Genomic DNA, 17704 nt, shown 5'->3' on the forward strand with positions numbered 1-17704 from the left:
TGCTCACTGGGAATGAAGGGGCTGCCCGCTCGGCTCCCGGCTACACGTGAGATGCCCACATCTTCACGGAAAGACGGGATGTTCTTACTCTGGTGGAAATGAGACGCAGTGTGAGGCTGCAGCCGTCTCTCCCAGGTCAGTGGCTCCTTTGTGTGCTGCGGACCTTTAAGTGGAGTCCGTCCCCTTGGGCAGACCTGAGGTGCTGGGGAGCTCGGAGCCCCCCCAGGCCCGGCTATTGGGAATCAATTACCCCCAGCTGGAGGTAAACAGGGGCCCTGTGGGCACAGAAGGGCCAGGGCGCCTGCGGCCCCAGGGGTCGGGATCCCGGGTGGCTGCCTCCACATGAACGCGTGAGCTGACAGCTCCTCTGCCGAGGGTCTCTCCACGGGCGGATCTCAGACGAGAGCTGAGTGCGCCAATCCCTGCAGTAAGGACGCGATTCGTTTGAAACAGACTTCAGTTTTTAGAACAGCTTTTAGATTTACGTAAATTTGGAGAAGACAGCACGGAGAGGCCCCACACCCAGTTTCCTGACTTTCGACATGGGACAGAGTGTGATGTGCTGGTTGTCATTAATGAACCAATATTGATATGTTTGTCAGCTAAAGTCCATGGTTTGTGCAGATTGCCTTAGTTTTCACCCAGCGTCCCTTCTCTGTCCGGGCTCCCGTCTGGACTCCATGGGACAGTCAGGGTCCTCTAGCTGGCGGTTTCTCAGGCTTCCCGTGGTTTTGACGGCCCTGCCAGCTTTGTGGAGAGCTGGTCAGGTGTTCTGCAGAGTGGCCCTCATGGGGATTGTCCGCTGTTTTTCTCACGATCACACCAGGGGGTGGGTTTTGGGAGACACACTACAGAGGTGCTCTGCCGTCCTCATCTCGTCCTATCAGGAGACACATGGTCCCCCTGACTTTCGCCGCTGATGTTGGCCTGATGAGGTGGGTTTTTCCACCACTGGTTTCAAGTGCTGAGCCTGCTGCTGGGCGCCCAGGGTCAAGGGACACACCGTCCTGCCCTTGAGGACAGAGAGTCTGAGAGAGTCAGCGCTGGCAGTCCCCACCCCAACCCGAGCCTCAGCGGGGCCCCTGGCAGTGGGTGACGAGGCGCGGAGAGCTCACTTTAGCTGACACCTTCCCCTGCGGGGTCAAAGGCCCACAACGGATGGACAGGGCACCTGCTGGGGCTCTGTTTCCAACGTGCCCAGCATGTAGAGCTGAGAAAACATCACGCACAAGGAGAGTCTCACCGTTTATCTTAGTGACCGAGTTCAGAATGTGACACATAGAAATTAGTCTTAGAAATTGCAAGGGAACCAACAGAGGGGCCGTGGTTAATTTACAGTGGTCCTTAACTTCACAGAAGAAACAGCCACTGGTCCCAAGCCTCCAATTCAATCAGTCAGCACGTATTTTTAACCTCTGACCAATAATCCTCTGTCTCATGGGACAGTCAACGCAGTAGGGTCAGCAGCTCAAGACTGGAACAATTCTTCTGATTTATTCACACGCAATGTAACTTCAGCTGTGTCTGATTTTCCTGATTGACACACGGTTTTCTGAAAGGGATGACGTTGATTCATATAAATAACCAGTGGTCAAGGGGCCCTGCAACCCTAGTTTATCTCAAGGCCCGTGACACGTAGCCATATTTGTAACGCAGGAGCCTCAGTATCTGTGCGAATCATTGGTTAATAACAACCAGCGAGCACCTGCCACATGGGTAGACTGGCCTCAGGGCTGTGAGGATGCTCACAACAGTGCAGGAGTCTCTCTCCTCTGGGGGTTTCCAGATCCACAGGGCAGCAGGCGGCCCACCAGCGAGGCTCAGCAGGATGCTGATGAACCCAACCACACACTTCCTGACTTCAAACTTCCTGCAAAGCTACAGTAATCAAGACAGTGCGGCAGTGGCAAAAGGACAGATATATGGATCAATGGAACATAACCGAGAGTCCAGAAATAAACCCACATAACTATAGCCAACTGACTTTGACAAAGCTACCAAGACGATTCAGTGAGGAAGGAATAGTCTTTTCAACAAGTGGTGTTGGGACAACTGGACATCCACATGGAAAAGAATGAAGTCGGATCCACACCTCACACCATGTACAAGAATTAACTAAAAGGGGTCAGGAGCCAAGCTGCCTGCAGGGCCCATCCCAGAGCGCTGCCCATGGGCCCGACCGGCTCTAGCCCTGCGTGGGTCCCACCGTCTGCAGAGCCTTCCCCGGGCCCCTTCCCTTCATGGTAGGAACACCGGTAGGTCATTCATGGCAAAGATGCGTCCAGGAAATTCTCGTCCAGAACTTTCAAAAATTAAAAATCTAATTTTCACCTTCAAGTGAATTTGCACCCTCAACTGCGATTCCCCCAAGTTTTCTCACACTTTATGTTGATGGTGTCAATGACATTAATGAAGTAAAATGTGACCAAAGATGAGTGCTTATGGGCCATTTTCTGGGGAATCTCACAGTTAAAGTCTGGGCCCTTTGCAGCACATGATGGCTCATCGTCACCCAGCCTGCAGAGCGCTCAGCCAGCCCCCTGGGGCCTCAGCAGGACTCTCAGGATACACACCCCCGGGGCATGCCATCTCTTCCCCTGCAGACTGTCCTCGTCCTCGGAGCCCGGAGCCCTGCAGATGGCAGCGGTCACCTGGAGGGAGGGTCCAGCAGGCCAGGAGGAGGGGCCACAGCCTCAGAGGGGACACCACCATCCGTGGTCACCTCTGCGCTGCCGCACCAGGCACACACCAGTGTGCTCCGCCCGCCTGGCCGGGGTGGACTCCAACTCAGCAGCGGAGTGGCGGTTGCGGTTGCGAGAAGGAAGCCGGGGAGCCCCAGCCCGCAGCCCGGCAGTATCAGAGCCTCAGCTGTCAGCAGAGCAGGAGCTCAGGCCTGAGCCCAGACAGTGCCAGCAGGGTGTGGTGAGGCAGAGGCTCAGGGGGAGCCACTGGCCTGAGGCAGGGACCAGGGCTCTGGGAGACACGCCATCTCTGCCTCTCAGAAAAGGAGAGTTGAAGAACAAAGGTCACTCCCAGCTCCAGTGTGTCTGAACAGACAGCACTTTGATCAAAACCCTTAACGACGCGCATGACCTGAGGCCAGCAGCCATAAAGGATGCACACCCCTCCATGAGGATGGTGTCCTTGAAAAGCAGCCAACAGCAGGTGAGGAGTAAATATGTGATGGAAGATGCACATGAAGGGATGTCCGGTGGCCATTTAAAGTGACAGTACAGACGGATCAGTGTGAGGTGGGAAGCACAGGAAGCAGGATGAGCATGCAATGCATCATCGTAAATCACGCTCATGTCTGTGTATCTGTGCAAAAAAAGTTCTCAGTGATGCCGAGGCACTGAGGTATTCACTTCTGAGTGATAGAATAAGTGTGTTTCATTTTCCTTCTTGGTGCCGTGAGTTTTTAAATTTACAGTAACGCGTATTATTGTTGAAGTGGGAAAGATAAATAAAGGCTACTTTCCAAAAGATTTGCCAGAGAACCAGTTTAAGAGAGGGCAGCCTGGGCTTTCAGACCTGGATTGCAAGGGTGAGGAGAGAAGGCAGGAGGACCCCGTCACAGCAGGACCTCTGTCAGTAGCTCCAGCACCTCCACCCTGCAGCCTGCGCCGGGCCCTGACTCACACTCCCAGACAGGCCTCAGGGGCACCGGGACCTGCAGCTGCCTCAGGGGGGTTTGCCCAGTGCCCTTTGCCTGCAAGGTGCCCAGTCAGCACCCCGAATGGACTGAGAGGGCCAGGCGCCATGGAGAACCAGCTCGGCACTCAGCCCTTAGGTGTGCCGCCTGGGGCAGGCGAAAGGAGAGCCGTGCAGGGAAAGCGCAGGTGCAGAAGGAGCCCTGCCTCCTCCTCCTACAGCCCCACCCTCCCCAACTGCGGGTCTGACATCCTTACTCTGCTCCCCGTGTGTCTTCCACGTCCCCTGTCCCATGCTCAGGCTCCCACCCCATTTCCTGCCAGCCCGATTCTCTCGCTCCTGACCCCAGGGACGCCCTCCCACCTGCACACCTTCTCCCACCCCCAGGCCCCAGGGACATCCAGGGGACACCGTCAAGCCAGGCTGGCTGGCCAACTCCTGAGGTCAGAAGGCAGGCCCTGCGTGTACACAGGTTTGCGGGTGCCAGGTGAGCTCAGATGTCCAGGAAACCCCTCCTCTCCCCACAAGGCTCTGTCAAGAGCTGCTCCAGCACAACCTCAGAATCTTGCAACTCGCCCTTCTCGCCCCACTTCGCCCCATTTCACCCCACAGGCCCCAGCCCAGCCTCTCTGAATGTCACCCTCGCTCCCTCATCAAGGCTTCATGTCCAAGAAGGACCTTCGAGTTCACCTTCCTCAGCAGACTGGTCCTTGAGACCACCAGCAGTGTCTCTCTCACAGCCCAGAGGGAGAGGGCACAGGGGGAGGACTGGGGGTGGGAGGCAGTGCTCAGAGAGACCCCAAGGGCCTGGGTGGAGTCCTCATTGCTCACAGAGCCAGCACCAGTGATGGCCACAGCAAGCTGGCCAGATTCTGAAGGTAAACATTGAGAAGCAGGTGGTAACTGGGGGCACCAGTGGGCAGACCCCATAGATGAGAGGACCACAGGACAACTAAACCCAGTATTTCCCAGGATGCTGAGAAGGGAGAGTGGGAGCCCAGAAAGATTAGATATGGGGGTGTGGTCATTGCAAACCTAGCCCAGAATCACACAGGGAAGAGAATTCAGAGAAACTTATTTCCCAGAAAGGGTATAGATGGGGAGGGGGTGGTCGGGAGGCATGGGGGGGGGGGGCGGGGAATGTGGTGGTGTGTGTGTGGTCACAAAAGGGCCTGTGTCAGAGGAATCAGAGCAGGAATCAGGACAGCCCTGAGTGCCAGGGATTCTGGCACACCCGAGCCAGGCTGAGTGCTGCCTGCAGATGAAAGGAGGGGTGACCAGGAGCTGGTCATCAGGGTGCCCCACACACTGGGGGAAAGGTGTGGGCAGGAGGCCGAGGATGAGGACCGATGAAACGCTCAGAGCCTACACCAGACCATGGTGAGGCAGGAGGGAGCCCAACACAGAACCGGGGCCAGGTGGGTGTCTGGTGGATGTTTCTGAGATGGATTAACGGATGAATGAGCGAGTTCAAAGTGAGTTTAATAGCATCTTACGAGGAAAATGAAAGCCCCCATGCACCTGGGTTCTCTCCCACCCTCTGGTCTCGCTGATGTCCCCCATTCTCAGCTCAGGGTCATCACGTCCTGGGGCACCGGCCACCCTGGTCTTCCGTCCCAGCCCGAACTTCGGGGCCCAGGCTGTGAAGAGCCCCACCTGGTTTAAGGAGAAAGACATGCACTGGACCCTCAGTAATTCCTCAGGGCCCCCAGAACTCTGCGGCCCTGGTTTCTTGCTGCACCACGAAGCCAGAAGGTTAGACAAGAACTGAACGGCACGTGTCAGGGCGGCAGTGAACTGACCGTGCCCCCGCAGCTGACCACAGACAAGGTACTAGGAGCACTCTTGTGCACAGCCACAAAAAGAAACCCAAATGAAAACCTAGGACCCTCCCTAAACTCCACGTCTCCCCATGAGAAGACTCCAGTCTAACAAGCAGCTTTGAAGGGGCGGCTGAACATCCTAACACACAAGCCTGTGACAGAAGTGAGAATCACAGACACAAATAGGCGGCCGTCAGGATCTTTAAATGTAGGCACTAGTCAGAGCAGAGCACTGGACATAAGACCGGTACAGCAGAAAGAGTGCGAGGGAGGCCAAGGCGCAGAGGTGCACACCCACGGAGCTCAGGGGCGCCCCCTCCTCTGCTCCCTCGTCCTCGGGGTCCTGCTCCAGCTCCTGGGCATCGTCGTACTCCTCCTCCAGCATCAGGTCCTGAGACCCCACTGGGCTGTTGTCTTTCTCCTCCACAGGGATGGCTGCGATGTCCTCATAGACACCTTCTGAGGGCAGACTCCCCGACATTCTGGAACCTGCAAAGGCCACAGCAGAACCTTCCAGGAGACATGCTCCCGCAGTCTATGCCCACCCTCAGGCCCACCGGGTCTCTCAAGCAGGCCAGGGCTCTCGGAACCTTGGCTCCTCTGCCACAGTTCCCCACCGAGAGCAGCATCCCCCATGGGGGGGCCACACCCTTCCGGAGCACCCAGGCAGGCGGGCCTGGGTGAGACTTGTTGGTCCCGGGCCCTGAGCACACCCCACAGAGCTCCCAGCTCCCCAGACGAGGGATCAGGGATGGGGACCTGGAGCCCTGGGAGCTCCGGGACAGGGATCTTCTCTTTTAGCCCATGGCAGAAGCAGAGCAGAGCCTGACAACTCATGGGTCCATGGAGGATCATGAGAAGTAGCCATGCGGGATCGGGCTTGGACCTGGCACACAGGGCAATGACCAGGACAGAGGGGGCCTGCGATGGGTTGGGGTCTCAGAGCTGCCCCCTAGCTGCCCCATCCCCAGGGCCCTGTCTTAACCTTGCCAGCCACGCCTACCTACCCCTGCAGGCTCCTCTGTCGTGGCACCACTTCGTCCCCAGGACCAGCAAGACAATGCCCAGGAGGGTGCCCAGGATGAAGCAGAAGGTCACGGGCAGGCTCCCAGCCTTGAGGGCAGGTAGAGGAACCAGGGTAGAGCCTATACGGACAGTGAGAGGCGGGGTCTTCCCTGTGGCCTGGGGTATTGTGACCTTGGGCCTGGACCACCCAAGCCTCTCAGGGAGGGGGAGGGGCACGGAGAGGAGAGATGGGCCTTATACTGCTCCTTCTCCAAAGATGGCCCTGAGGTCACAGGGCTGAGAGTCAGGAGGACGAGCCCAGAAGGGAGAGGCCAGAGGGAGGGCCAGGAGGCAGGGGGCCAGGAGCCAGAGGGTCAGGAGCCAGGGGGCCAGGAGGGAGGGGTCCAGGAGGCAGGGGGTCAGGAGGCAGGGGGCCAGGAGGGAGGGTTCCAGGAGGCAGGGGGTCAGGAGGCAGGGGGCCAGCAGGGCAGCTCTTATGGTCCTGACTGCCCACTGCCCTCAGCTGTGTGTGGACACAGAGCCACAGTGTCCAAGAGGCCACAGCATACCAGGGCCAAATCCCCCAGGAAGCAAGGGAAAGACCTCAGAGAAATGGCTGCGCAGGGCCTGGGCCCACTGTCCCCCCTGCCCCACCCATGGCTCTCCACTCAGGTTGGCACAGGGGAATGCACAGCAGTTTCCCTCAGAGAAGGAGGTGTCTCAGGAGCCCTGGTCGTGGTCTTGCTGACCTCGCCGGCCCACCTAAGGAGGCGGTGCCTGAGGCACCAGCCCACAGGAGACTCCAGGGGGGTTCCTCCAGCAGAGCCCACCGAAGGGCCCCTCTGGGTCCTGGCCAGGCAGGAGGGCATGAGCTGAAGCTTGAGGAAGAGCACACACACCAGATGCCTCCGGTAGGGCAGTGGTCCCCTTGTCACCTGCAGCAGAAATCGTGAGACCTCGGTGCAAGGAAGGCGAGGCGCCCACAGCCCTGAGCAGCCCAGACCCTCACCCAGACCCTGGGAGCAGCGCCCCACCCCCGCCCAGCCCGAGCCTGGCGGGTTGCCCACCTGCCACAAGGCAGCTGGTGCCCCTGCACCCAGAGGGATGCAGCGCAGGGCAGCACCCCAAGCACCCAGAATAAGGTGTCCTCTCTAGGAACCCTCCTGGTACCCCCTTCCCAGGCCCCCCGCCGCCTCCCACTCACGGGAGCAGCGCACGCCCGCGTCCTCTTTGTGCGCGCAGTCTCCACGTCCCCACGGCTCCGCGGGGCAGCTCCGCAGGGACGCCTCGCTGCCCCGGCACTGCACCTCGTCCAGCCACACGGGCCCCGAGCCCGGCCCGAAGGCGGCCCCCGCCAGGGCGCTCAGGGCCCGCCCACAGCCCAGCTGGCGGCACACGACCTCCGCGTCCGCCAGGTCCCAGGAATCGTCGCACACGGTGCCCCAGGAGCCGGCGTGCCAGAGCTCCACGCGACCGGAGCAGCCGTCCTCTCCCCCGCGCACGCGCAGCGCGCCCTCCTCTGGAGGAGGAGCTGTGGTCACTGTGGGGCAGGGCCGGCATGGGGAGCGGAAAGGGAGACGACAGAGGAGTACCTGGGCAGCTGTGGGTGGATAAGCAGTTGAGAGTCTCCGTGGAATCCTGGGGCGTTTGCTCTGATGATCCTATTGGAATAAACAGCCAGCGTTCCGATGTAAATTGCCCTGAAAAGCTTCAGAATGAAGTCTGTGGAGCCCAGTGACCCCCAAGCCCCGAGCTATGGGTCAACAGCAGCCCCTGCCGGGAACTTGGGATATGTCAGCTGCCTCCAGCCCACTACCCCCCCAGGCCACCAGGGCCCCACCTGCACAGGTGATCCAGACCTCCTCTCCGCGGGCACAGGAGCGTGGGTTCCACGGGGCTGAGGGGCACTGCCACAGCGTGGAGTTTCGCAGCCTGCGGCACTCAATGTTGTCCACCCAGGAGACGCCCAAGCCTGCAGCGTGGACGGGCCTGTTCTCCAGCCAGCCCTGCTCCCCACAGCCCAGCTGCTTGCAGATGATGGACATGGAGGTGTCCTTCAGGGTGTTACTGCACACAGCACCCCATGTCCCATTGTAGAACACGTCCAGCCACCCAGCGCAGTGGTGGGTGCCGCCTCGCAGCCTCAGGGCCACCGATTCTGGAAGACAAGCACAGTCAGGCCAAGGGAAATCTCTGAAAGAAGAGGCCAAAAGGAGGGGGTTCCAGTGCCAACCTCGATGCCACTCAATGACATCTGACCCAGTGAGCCCCTGGCCTCAACCTCACATGGATCACACATCCCCATAGCCATCTCCCACCACAAGGATGCAGGTAGCAGTTAACCACAGGTAACCAGGTTTAATCCCCAGTTGGAACATCTTAGTCAGCAAGCATCAGTGATAGATTATAAAAGTGGCCACAAAGATCTCCTGCCTGTATCGATGCCCCTTGTAATGAGTCTATCGCCACCCCTGAGTCTGGGCTCGCCTCAGGACCTCAGCCAACTGAAGGAGTTCGGGTGGGGGGGACCCCCCGCCTCTGCTCTCGCTTTTGAAGTGAGAAGCTGCCAGGCTGAGCCATGAGAGAAAGGGAACGTCCCAGCCCTGCCAGCAGCCAGTCCCCACGCAGGGTCCTGTCAGCCAGCAGCCGGTCCCCATGCAGGGTCCTGTCAGCCCAATGTGACCACAGCTGCCTGAGGAGCCCACGGGACAGAGTGAAGGAAGGACTTCAAGGACAACGAAAACACGAGGGCAAGATGCACATCCAGGAACACAAAGACCAGAACTGACAGAAAGGCAGGTCAGTGATGTGGCCCGCCCCCGAGAAACTCACCTAGAACGCGTGAGAGTGAGAAAGGGAGAAAAGGATGGGAAGACCCAAAAGAATGAGCCTTTACTTAAGAAACACAGAGACTGAAACAAATGCGATCATCTAAGACACAGTTGAAGAAAACTTTCCTAAAGCAAAAACAAGAACCAAAATCAATGAGAAGAGACCACAAGCAGATGCCCAAGCCCCCCGGGAGGGCTGCCTGGAGATGCCAAGGAGGCAGTCCCACCCAGACCCCCACAGGCTCACACCCCAATAAATGACAAAATTCCATCACTCCAGAATAGTCACACCCAGACAGATCACCATAAAGAGCCTCAGGTATGTCTGAGCTAAAGAACAGACCAAAAACCCCCTCATACACCGCCTTAAAAATACTCTGGAAAGCTCTCCCGCACACTAAAATATGGATCAAAATTAAGAATTTGAGACCGGAGAAGTTTAGGCACAAACGTGAGATGACCTTGTGAGCAGGGGAGACAGACCCCAGGCAGCGCTGGTCCAGGACCAGAGCACATCTGAGCAGACATGAGCCCCCCCTACTCCAGAGACCCCTGCCCCGCGCAGGGCACAGACCCCCAAAGGTCTCCGTTGGCGGCAGCACAGCAGCAAGAGCACACGGATACCGGGAGGGTCCCTGGAGACATTACGGAACCTCGGAAAGAAGTGCGCGTTGTTCTACCCTGAGACAGCACGGCCATTTGATACCCAGCTGCCCCACGAGGCGACGCAGCCACAGGACCGACCTGAGCAGAAGACGCCGGCGTCCTCCTTGTGTCCACAGTCGTGCCGGCCCCAGCCCTCCGACGGGCACTGCCACAGCGCAGACTCCTGGCCCCCGCAGCCCAGCTCGTCCATCCAGATGCGCCCGGCCCCAGCCCCGAAGTGCGCGGCTCCTGGGGCGCTGAGGGCGGCGCCGCAGCCCAGCTGCCGGCAGACCACGTGGGCGTCCCGCAGGTCCCAGCCGTCGTCGCACACGGTGCCCCACGCGCCGCCGTGGAGCACCTCCACACGCCCTGCACAGCGGCCCGGGCCCGCGGCTAGCCGCACCCGGCGGCTCCCTGCGGGGAGACCGAGTCAGGGCGACCGGCCCCAGGGGGGCGGAGGGGCGGCCGCTGGGGCCTTACTCACCGGAGCACAGGACGCCCGCGTCCCTCGAGGTCCCCGTGGACACCAGCAGGGCCGCGGACACGTTGCACTGGGTCAGGCGGCTCTCGGTGCCCAGACAGCGCGCACGGCTCAGCCGCACCGGGACGGCCCCGCGCCGGGGTGCAGGCGCGTCGTAGGCTCGCTCGGCGCCTCCGCACCCCAGCTGCCGGCACACGACGGCCGCGCCGTGCAGATCCCACCCGTCGTCCAGGACGCGGCCCCACACCCCGTCCAGGGATATCTCCACGCGGCCATCACAGCGGCTCTGCCCGTCTCTTAGTCGCAGGGCGTCAGGGAGACCTGGGGAGGGAGGCGGGACGCGGGAGGGGCCGGCAGGGCATCAGGGAGGGACCCTCGCTGGGCTTGTAAAGGGGAGACGACCACCGTCTCGGGCGCAGAGCCCTCTCTGCTCTCTGCCTCCCTCTGCCCAGGGCTGGCTGACACACCTGAGCAGACCACGGCAGCTGCGTTTCCCAGGGCACAGGCTGGGGCCCCCAGAGTGCTAACTGGGCAATTCCACAAGTAGGGCTCTGTCCCCGTGCAGTGAAACACGTCGGGCCAGATGGGAGCATCTCCGACCCCAAAATGGCCTCCTTGGGGAGTGGCCACCGCGTTGCCACAGTTGAGCTGGTGACAGAGGACGGTGGCATCTGCTAAGTCCCAGTGGGCGGCACAGAGGGGCTTCCAGGCCCCCTGAACCTGGAGCTCCAAGCGCCCCTCACAGCTGCTGCTGCCGTTGACCAGCCGGAACTCTGAGGAAAGTGGGGGTGTCAGCGTCCCTCTGAGCCGCAGACCCAGCACGTGGCAATTCCTTTCTTTTGTACCCAGTGTGGTGGCCATAGAGATGTGCCCTTGCTCCCACCAGCTCCCCAGCCACCTCAGCCTCAGCATCCACCCCATACGTCTCAGCAGAGGAGCCCACACTTCGTGGTGCGGCCTTGGGGGCACGTGCCTCTGTGACCAGAACTCTTGCCTCCCTCTTTCCCCTTCCCTCAACCAGCAGAAGCAAGACTTTCTCCGCTGGGAACCCGCACACCCTCTCGGCTGGACGCGCCTGTGTCAGCTGGGCTCAGAGCCCCAGAGAGAGTCACAGAGGGACGGAGGCAGGGCCAGCACAGAGTCCACCTTGCTGGCCTCACCTGAGCACCTCAGCCCGGCGTCTTGGTCGTGCCCACACTGGTGCCCGGGCCCCCGAGGGCAGTGGAACAGCAGGGACTCGTTGCCTACACAGTGGAAGGCCTCCGTCCATATGAGCCCAGAGCCACGGCCGAAGTGGGTGCCCCTGGGCATGGACACGGCCACACCACACTGCAGCTCTCGGCACACCACGTGGGCCGTAGCCTGGTCCAGGTCAGAGTCACAGACGGCACCCCAGGCCAGGCCACGCCTCACCTCCAGGCGCCCAGCACAGGGGTGCTCGCCGCCCACCAGCCGGGCCTCAGTGTGTCCTGGGAGCAGACAAACTCTGTTAGGGACAGGTGTTCTTGGGTGAATGGCTGAGCCTGGAGCCACGCCCTGGACCACAAGAGGCTCCAGCCAGGTGGGGTCATCTGTATCCAGGCAGTGGGTCCTCCAAGCACAGGACACATCTGCCCTGCACCAGAACAGAGCAGGGATCCCTGGTCACATCCCCAAGGTCAGAGGTCAGGGTCATCTGCAGCAGGTGCCTGTGTGTGTCACACAGCCTCTGCCTGCCCAAAGTGGTGGCATCAAAGCCCTGTTTAATCTCAGAGGCAAAGTCAAGGCACCCCTCGGGCCACAGACCATTGTCCACCTCATTTTAGCCTGTGCTAATTCCCAGAACACAGCCAGGATCTATGAGGGACGGCGCACCCTCACACACTCGGGATGGGGCTGGGAGGAAGTGACTGATGAGTGTTAAACACACAACAACCACAGCTGAAACAGTGCAGCTGCTGCAGTGACAGCCAGGACTCCAACCAGCCTGGGGGTTCTAAGCAGGGACACCTCTGCCAGGACGCCGGAAACTCAGAGATGTGCACACAGACCTGGGCACACCTGCAGCCCGCTCAGTGTGGCACCTGCCGAGCCGTCTAAGGGCACTTCCTCAGTTCCACCTCTAGGTCTCAGAGTAATTCGAGAGTGTCAGATTTTCAAAGAGCTCTTTCCTCTCCTCTCTCCCTCACCTCCCAGCCTGCTCTTCTTTCCTCTATACAGAGAGCTGCCCCAGTGTCTACAGGAGAACCACTGTGAGAGCCGAGCCTTTCCCTCCGGCCACTCTCAGATGGCCTGCAGGCAATGCCCCAGGCGGGACTGGGCCTGTGGGGGCCAGAGCAGGCAGGGCCGCCTCACCTGAGCAGACCACCTCTGCGTCCTGCTGGAAGTCGCAGCCTCTGCGAAGGTTGTTGTTGAGCCTGCAGTCCCGGATGGTCTTCTCGGTGCCCCGGCAGGTCATATACTTCCCGACGACGCCCAAACCCTGGCGGGAGGCCTGGAGCGCGGGGCCGCACCTCAGCTCTTGGCAGAACACCGTGGCCTCCTCCTGGTGCAGGCCACAGAGGCGATCCACCCCGTTCACGTTCCTGATCTCGGGGAGCCCCGCGCAGGGGCTGCGGCCCTGCACCAGCCGGATCTCCCGAAAAGTGCCGCCTGCGAAGCACAGGCTGCGTTACGAAGGTGCGGGTCCTGGGGGCCATATGGCCACTTGGAGCCTGCGGCCTGCCTCAACGACCAGACGCCTCCATTTGGGCATGGCAGTCCCCGCCGGGCACTGTGCCTGAGGGCTTGCCAGGGGGTTGCAGCCGAAAGTGGCCCTGCCCTTCTTCAAGGGGGTGGGTACTGGGTGAGCAGGGCCCCTTCTGAGGAGCGGGGCCTTTCTGAACAGGCAGCCACAAAGGGGACTCCACTCAGAAGGTCCCGCTCAGAGGGCCCATGCCTGGTTTGATGCTCTGCTGTCACGCTCTTAAAAATCTGAACAGTTTCTGAACAAGAGCCAGAGGAACCATGCGGTGGGTCAGCCTCAGAGACAGGATGCTATGAGGGGCCTCACAGGCCCTCCACCAGGAAAAGTGCCAGAGACAGCTGAAGACCGTCAAGGCAGACCTCAAAGGGAAAGCACCTGCCTCCCGCAGTCTGTGTAAGAAATCGTGATTAGATACTGCAAGGGTCTTCAGACCACCTCAGATGTCCAGAAGACAAGGTGGTCCTGGCCCCACCCCCAGACCCGCCCTCCTCCTCACCTGCCCTCCTCCCCTTCCCCCTTTCCCCACCTATCCTCCTCCTCACTCTCCCTCCTCCCCTTCCCCCTCCCCCACCTACCCTCCGTCCCCCCAGCACCTCTCCTGCCCTGACTTACTCTTGCACAGAGCCACCACCACCCACTCGTGGGGGCACTCGCTCCGCGTCCATGCCCCGAGGCTGCACTCCCACAGGGAGGACTCCTTTCCGCTGCAGGACACGTTGTGGAGCCAGGGCAGCTGCATCTCCCCAGGCAGTGGGACGTACTTGGGGGCCCCCACTGCATCTCCGCAGCCCAGCTGCCTGCAGACCACAGACGCCTCCCTCTGCGTCCACTCCCGGTTGCACACGTGTCCCCACTTCCCCTCGCGTTGGACCAGCACCACTCCGTCACACGGGCTGGGTCTGTACGCCAGCCTCAGGTCGCCGGGTCCACCTGCGAATGGCACCAGGGGCCTTAGAGGGAGCAGACCGTCGGTGCCTGGCGGGACATCCACGGGCGCGAGCTGGGTAGTAAGGATGCCTCCAAGGCCTTGCTTCGAGGCCTCAGCGCAAAACCAGATGTCCCCCCCGCCCACATTCAGCAAAACCAGTCCAGAAAGGTGATGCGGGGTCACACAGGCCAGCCTCTGGCCCCTGGCACCGCACAGCCCAGTGTCCTCAGCTCCACAGCCACTTCCCTCCCGGCCCTCTGGAGCCCCCACGTTGTGGGTGACCCTAACCCCTAGGCAAGGAATTCCCCTTGTCCTCCTCTGCCTAAAGCTGGGGGGCTCCTGCCACCGTCCCACTCTGCCTCCCAAACATTATTTTCCCACTTCCACTCCAGGCCCTGCAGGCCCTGGAGCCCACTGCGCCCCTCCCCCAACTCTTCCCCCCTCACCCAGCTCCACCCGCCTGACTGTCCCCCACCGCATTGTCCAGTGTCCCCTTCACTCTTCCCTGTCCACAGCAGCCCAGCATCTAGGAAGACTCCAGTGTCCGTTCCCCCTAACCACACGCCATCCTTCTGGCTCACTCTCCACAGTGCTGGCCTCTGAGTGCTCCAACAGCAGGCATCTGGCCCCCTTCAGTCTCCGAGGGTCTTAGTGCCCCCTGGACCTTCTAGTCCCACCAAGACCACAGCCGCATCCCCCTCACTATGCCCTGTCTAGGCCTCTGCAGCCTGGTCTTCCCCACACAGCCCCTGGCAGCCCACTTCATCTCAGCCCCTTGACCCCCCATCCTCTCGCCCCCTCGTGGGCTGGTGCAGGGGAAAGAAAACAGCTGCCATGGGGACATCTATGTGGATGGCGCCTGTGGCCACAGCCTGGGCCACCCCAGACCTCCTAAAGGGCCCGTCCTGGGCTGACTGGGGAGGAGATAGAGGGCAGACCCCCTATGGCCCAGAGGAAGGCACGTCTCTCCCACCCCCTGCCCAGGGGTTTGTCACTGCCCCCGCCTCCCCACCCCCAGCCTCGTCGCCGCCCTCCAGACCTGCTCTTCTCGGGACGTAGACGAGCAGCAGCATCTGCCTCTTTAACACAAAACAAGACCCCCGCCAGTGTGCCATGTCACTCCCGCTGCACCATCACTGCCCACAGGTTCCCACCCCCACTACCTGGGGCCCTTCTGTCCAGCTGGGTGGTCACCTCCTGGCCAGAGCCCTGGATCAGCCTGCCCAGTGAAGTTTCCTGCTGTCTGCTTCTAGGAACCACGCGCACCTGCTCTCTCCTGCGTCCCCTCCCTGACACACACACACTCATGCTCACACCTTCACATGTGCACACTCTTTCTCTCACACTGGCACACACCCACCCGCTCGTCGATCCATGACACTGGGGGCCCACGCTCTCGCCTCCCACCTCTCTGTGCAGTTCCTTTTGGCAGGACCCCTCTCCGCAGCTTCCTGCCCATGACTGGGCCTCTTGGCGTCTGAGCTCAGCAGCCCCCCGCACATCTGTGCCCCCCAACCTGGTGTGGCATGTCCCTGGGACTGTGGCTCCCTCCTTGTCCCAGCGCCAAGCCCAATGCTCACCCTCACTGCCAGGTGCAGCCGGCTTTCCCATGCCCCCGTTCGCCCCCAGCCCTGCCCCAGAGACAGCGGGTGGAGCAGCAGGACTCGTCAGCACCTGTTGACTGGGTCACTGGGACCAGATGCTAGCCGAGTCCCCTCATTCCATCTGGCTCTTACCAGCCCCATGCCCGGCTCAGAGCAGTGCGGCTGGGGGCCCTGGGCTCACCCTGGGACTGGACCTGCTCTGTCAGGGCTAGCACAAGAATCTCTAGGGGTTGGTACTTTGCAGCCCACATGCCCTCCTGCCCCAGGAAGTGCCACCCATCTCTGGGCTGCGTGAGACCCAGGCAGACAACCGGTCACAGCAGGAGACCCTCATGCCCAGAGCCTGGGCATCTACAAGCTGCTGCTTCCAGAAGTTCCCGTGGATGGAGAAGGAGAGACTTACCAGTGGGGACTGCCCTGAGAGACAGGAGAAGGGGCCCGAGTGTCAAGGCCCAGAGAGCGGCCTTCATGGCCTTGCAGCCCCCAGGGCCTCAGCCTGCTCCTGACACTCAGCTGGGGCAGTGGCAGAGATCACAGTCCAGAGTCAAATACACAGAAGCAGGAGCCGGATCAATGGGAACAGTGAGGGACTTCCCAGAGCTTAGAGTGACTCTGTCTCTGGTGTGTGAGCAGAGCAGCTAATGGCCTCTGTGGTCCTAAGCATCACCAGACGTGAGACGTGAGCAAGGGGCCCAGGCTGGGGGTTTCCTGTCCCGCTGGCGACGCTGACAGGGTAGCTTCACTCAGACCCACAGTCAGGCAGGTTGCCTGATCTGCCCACAGCCACAGCAGCGGTGAAGCCCTGTGTGTCTCACCCTCCACCCAGGCCCAGTGGCTTCAGCTCCCACCATACCCAGTCACACAGTGACAGTGGACACCCCGGGACCAGCAGGGACTGAGTGGGAGCCCTGCAGCACCAGGAGGATGAGACAGTCAGGGAAGCTCTGCAGGCACTCTGAAAACTACGCTGTCGTTGGAACCAAAGCCACCAGAGAAGGCCGAACCTATCCCCTAACCCTAAACAGGGCAACTATCTGCCGAAATGGAAGATCCAGAAAGAATCGGCAGTCTCCTGACGTCACACCCAAAATATCCAGGACAGAGCTGAAAATCACTCATCATGGGAAGAACCAGGAAAACCACAGTTTGATGGCGAAAGACCATCAACTGATGCTAATACCAATAGGAATTAGATGTTGAATTACCTGACAAGGATTTTAAAACAGCCTTCATAAAAAATGCTTCCACAATAAATTCAAATTCTTTTGAGATAAATTTAAAAAATAGAACATCTCGGCAAAGAAGTAGAAGTTATAAAAATGAACCGCCTTGAAAACCACAAACTACTAAAACTCAGCCAAGAGGCAATAGATAACCAGAATAGTCCTATAAAAGAGGTTAAAATCAGGATGCTCCTGAAGCCAGGGTCCTCACTGTTGGAGTGGACGTTCACAGCTCAGTGAGGAGAGGAGGCGAGTGACTGCCTGGTGAGGGCCTTGAGGTGGAGACATCAGCGAGACCTCACGTTTATCTTACGTCAGGTATGGATGGGCACAAACAGAAATATTTACAGATGCGTGCACAGCCGTGAGTATTTCCTTCTCTGTCAGCTGAGAGGCCTAGAAGCAAAGACCTTGCAGCAGCAGCGAGCACGCCCAGCCCTGTTTCTGATGCCAGTCTCCAGTAAAAGGCACCAGGGCTTCTTGGGGAAATGGCTGCTTCTAAGACTGGGCAGGAAATGCACAGGGTGAGCCTGGAGCTTCTTGTAATGCCAGGAAGTAAAGAAGTGATAAAAAGTAAACAGTAACGAAAAACAAAACACATTGATGGAGGTTTGCCAAAAGCACACAGGGGCTAAGTCAAGAGCTCCCGAGGGCCAAAGCCGGGACAGCATGAGCAGCAAGGTAGACAAAGCCACACTGGGTTATAACTCAAAGTGTAAAGTGAATATCTGTGAGTCATACTGATATAAATAAAGGATTGAATACACAAATAAATGGAGAGAAGAGGC

The 17704-nt window shown here is 60.0% G+C and overlaps 1 protein-coding gene across 15 annotated transcripts; it reads right to left on the reverse strand.

Moving 5' to 3' along the window:
- Positions 1-5112: 5112 nt before the first annotated feature.
- On the reverse strand, positions 5113-16313 carry SCART1 (scavenger receptor family member expressed on T cells 1). Of its 15 annotated transcripts, none has more exons than XR_011506690.1 (14): positions 16097-16306; positions 13774-14091; positions 12771-13067; positions 11597-11905; positions 10904-11209; positions 10440-10757; positions 10055-10369; positions 8320-8637; positions 8072-8140; positions 7684-7998; positions 7379-7414; positions 6478-6619; positions 5769-5963; positions 5113-5307 (listed from the first exon to the last, which is right to left on the reverse strand). XR_011506690.1 is itself a non-coding variant. In XM_070520236.1 (14 exons), the coding sequence occupies exons 1-14, from the start codon at positions 16161-16163 to the stop codon at positions 5231-5233; spliced, it is 3078 nt and encodes a 1025-aa protein (XP_070376337.1). In that variant the 5' UTR covers positions 16164-16313; the 3' UTR covers positions 5113-5230. The 15 variants fall into 15 exon arrangements, 9 of the variants coding, with proteins under 9 accessions (XP_070376337.1, XP_070376331.1, XP_070376345.1 ...); XR_011506698.1 differs by having other exon boundaries at positions 6482-6619; positions 7229-7414; XM_070520236.1 differs by having other exon boundaries at positions 6482-6619; positions 16097-16313.
- Positions 16314-17704: the final 1391 nt, after the last annotated feature.

The sequence above is a fragment of the Equus asinus genome, chromosome 2, assembly GCF_041296235.1.
Source record: "Equus asinus isolate D_3611 breed Donkey chromosome 2, EquAss-T2T_v2, whole genome shotgun sequence".
In the NCBI taxonomy this organism is placed as follows: domain Eukaryota; kingdom Metazoa; phylum Chordata; class Mammalia; order Perissodactyla; family Equidae; genus Equus; species Equus asinus.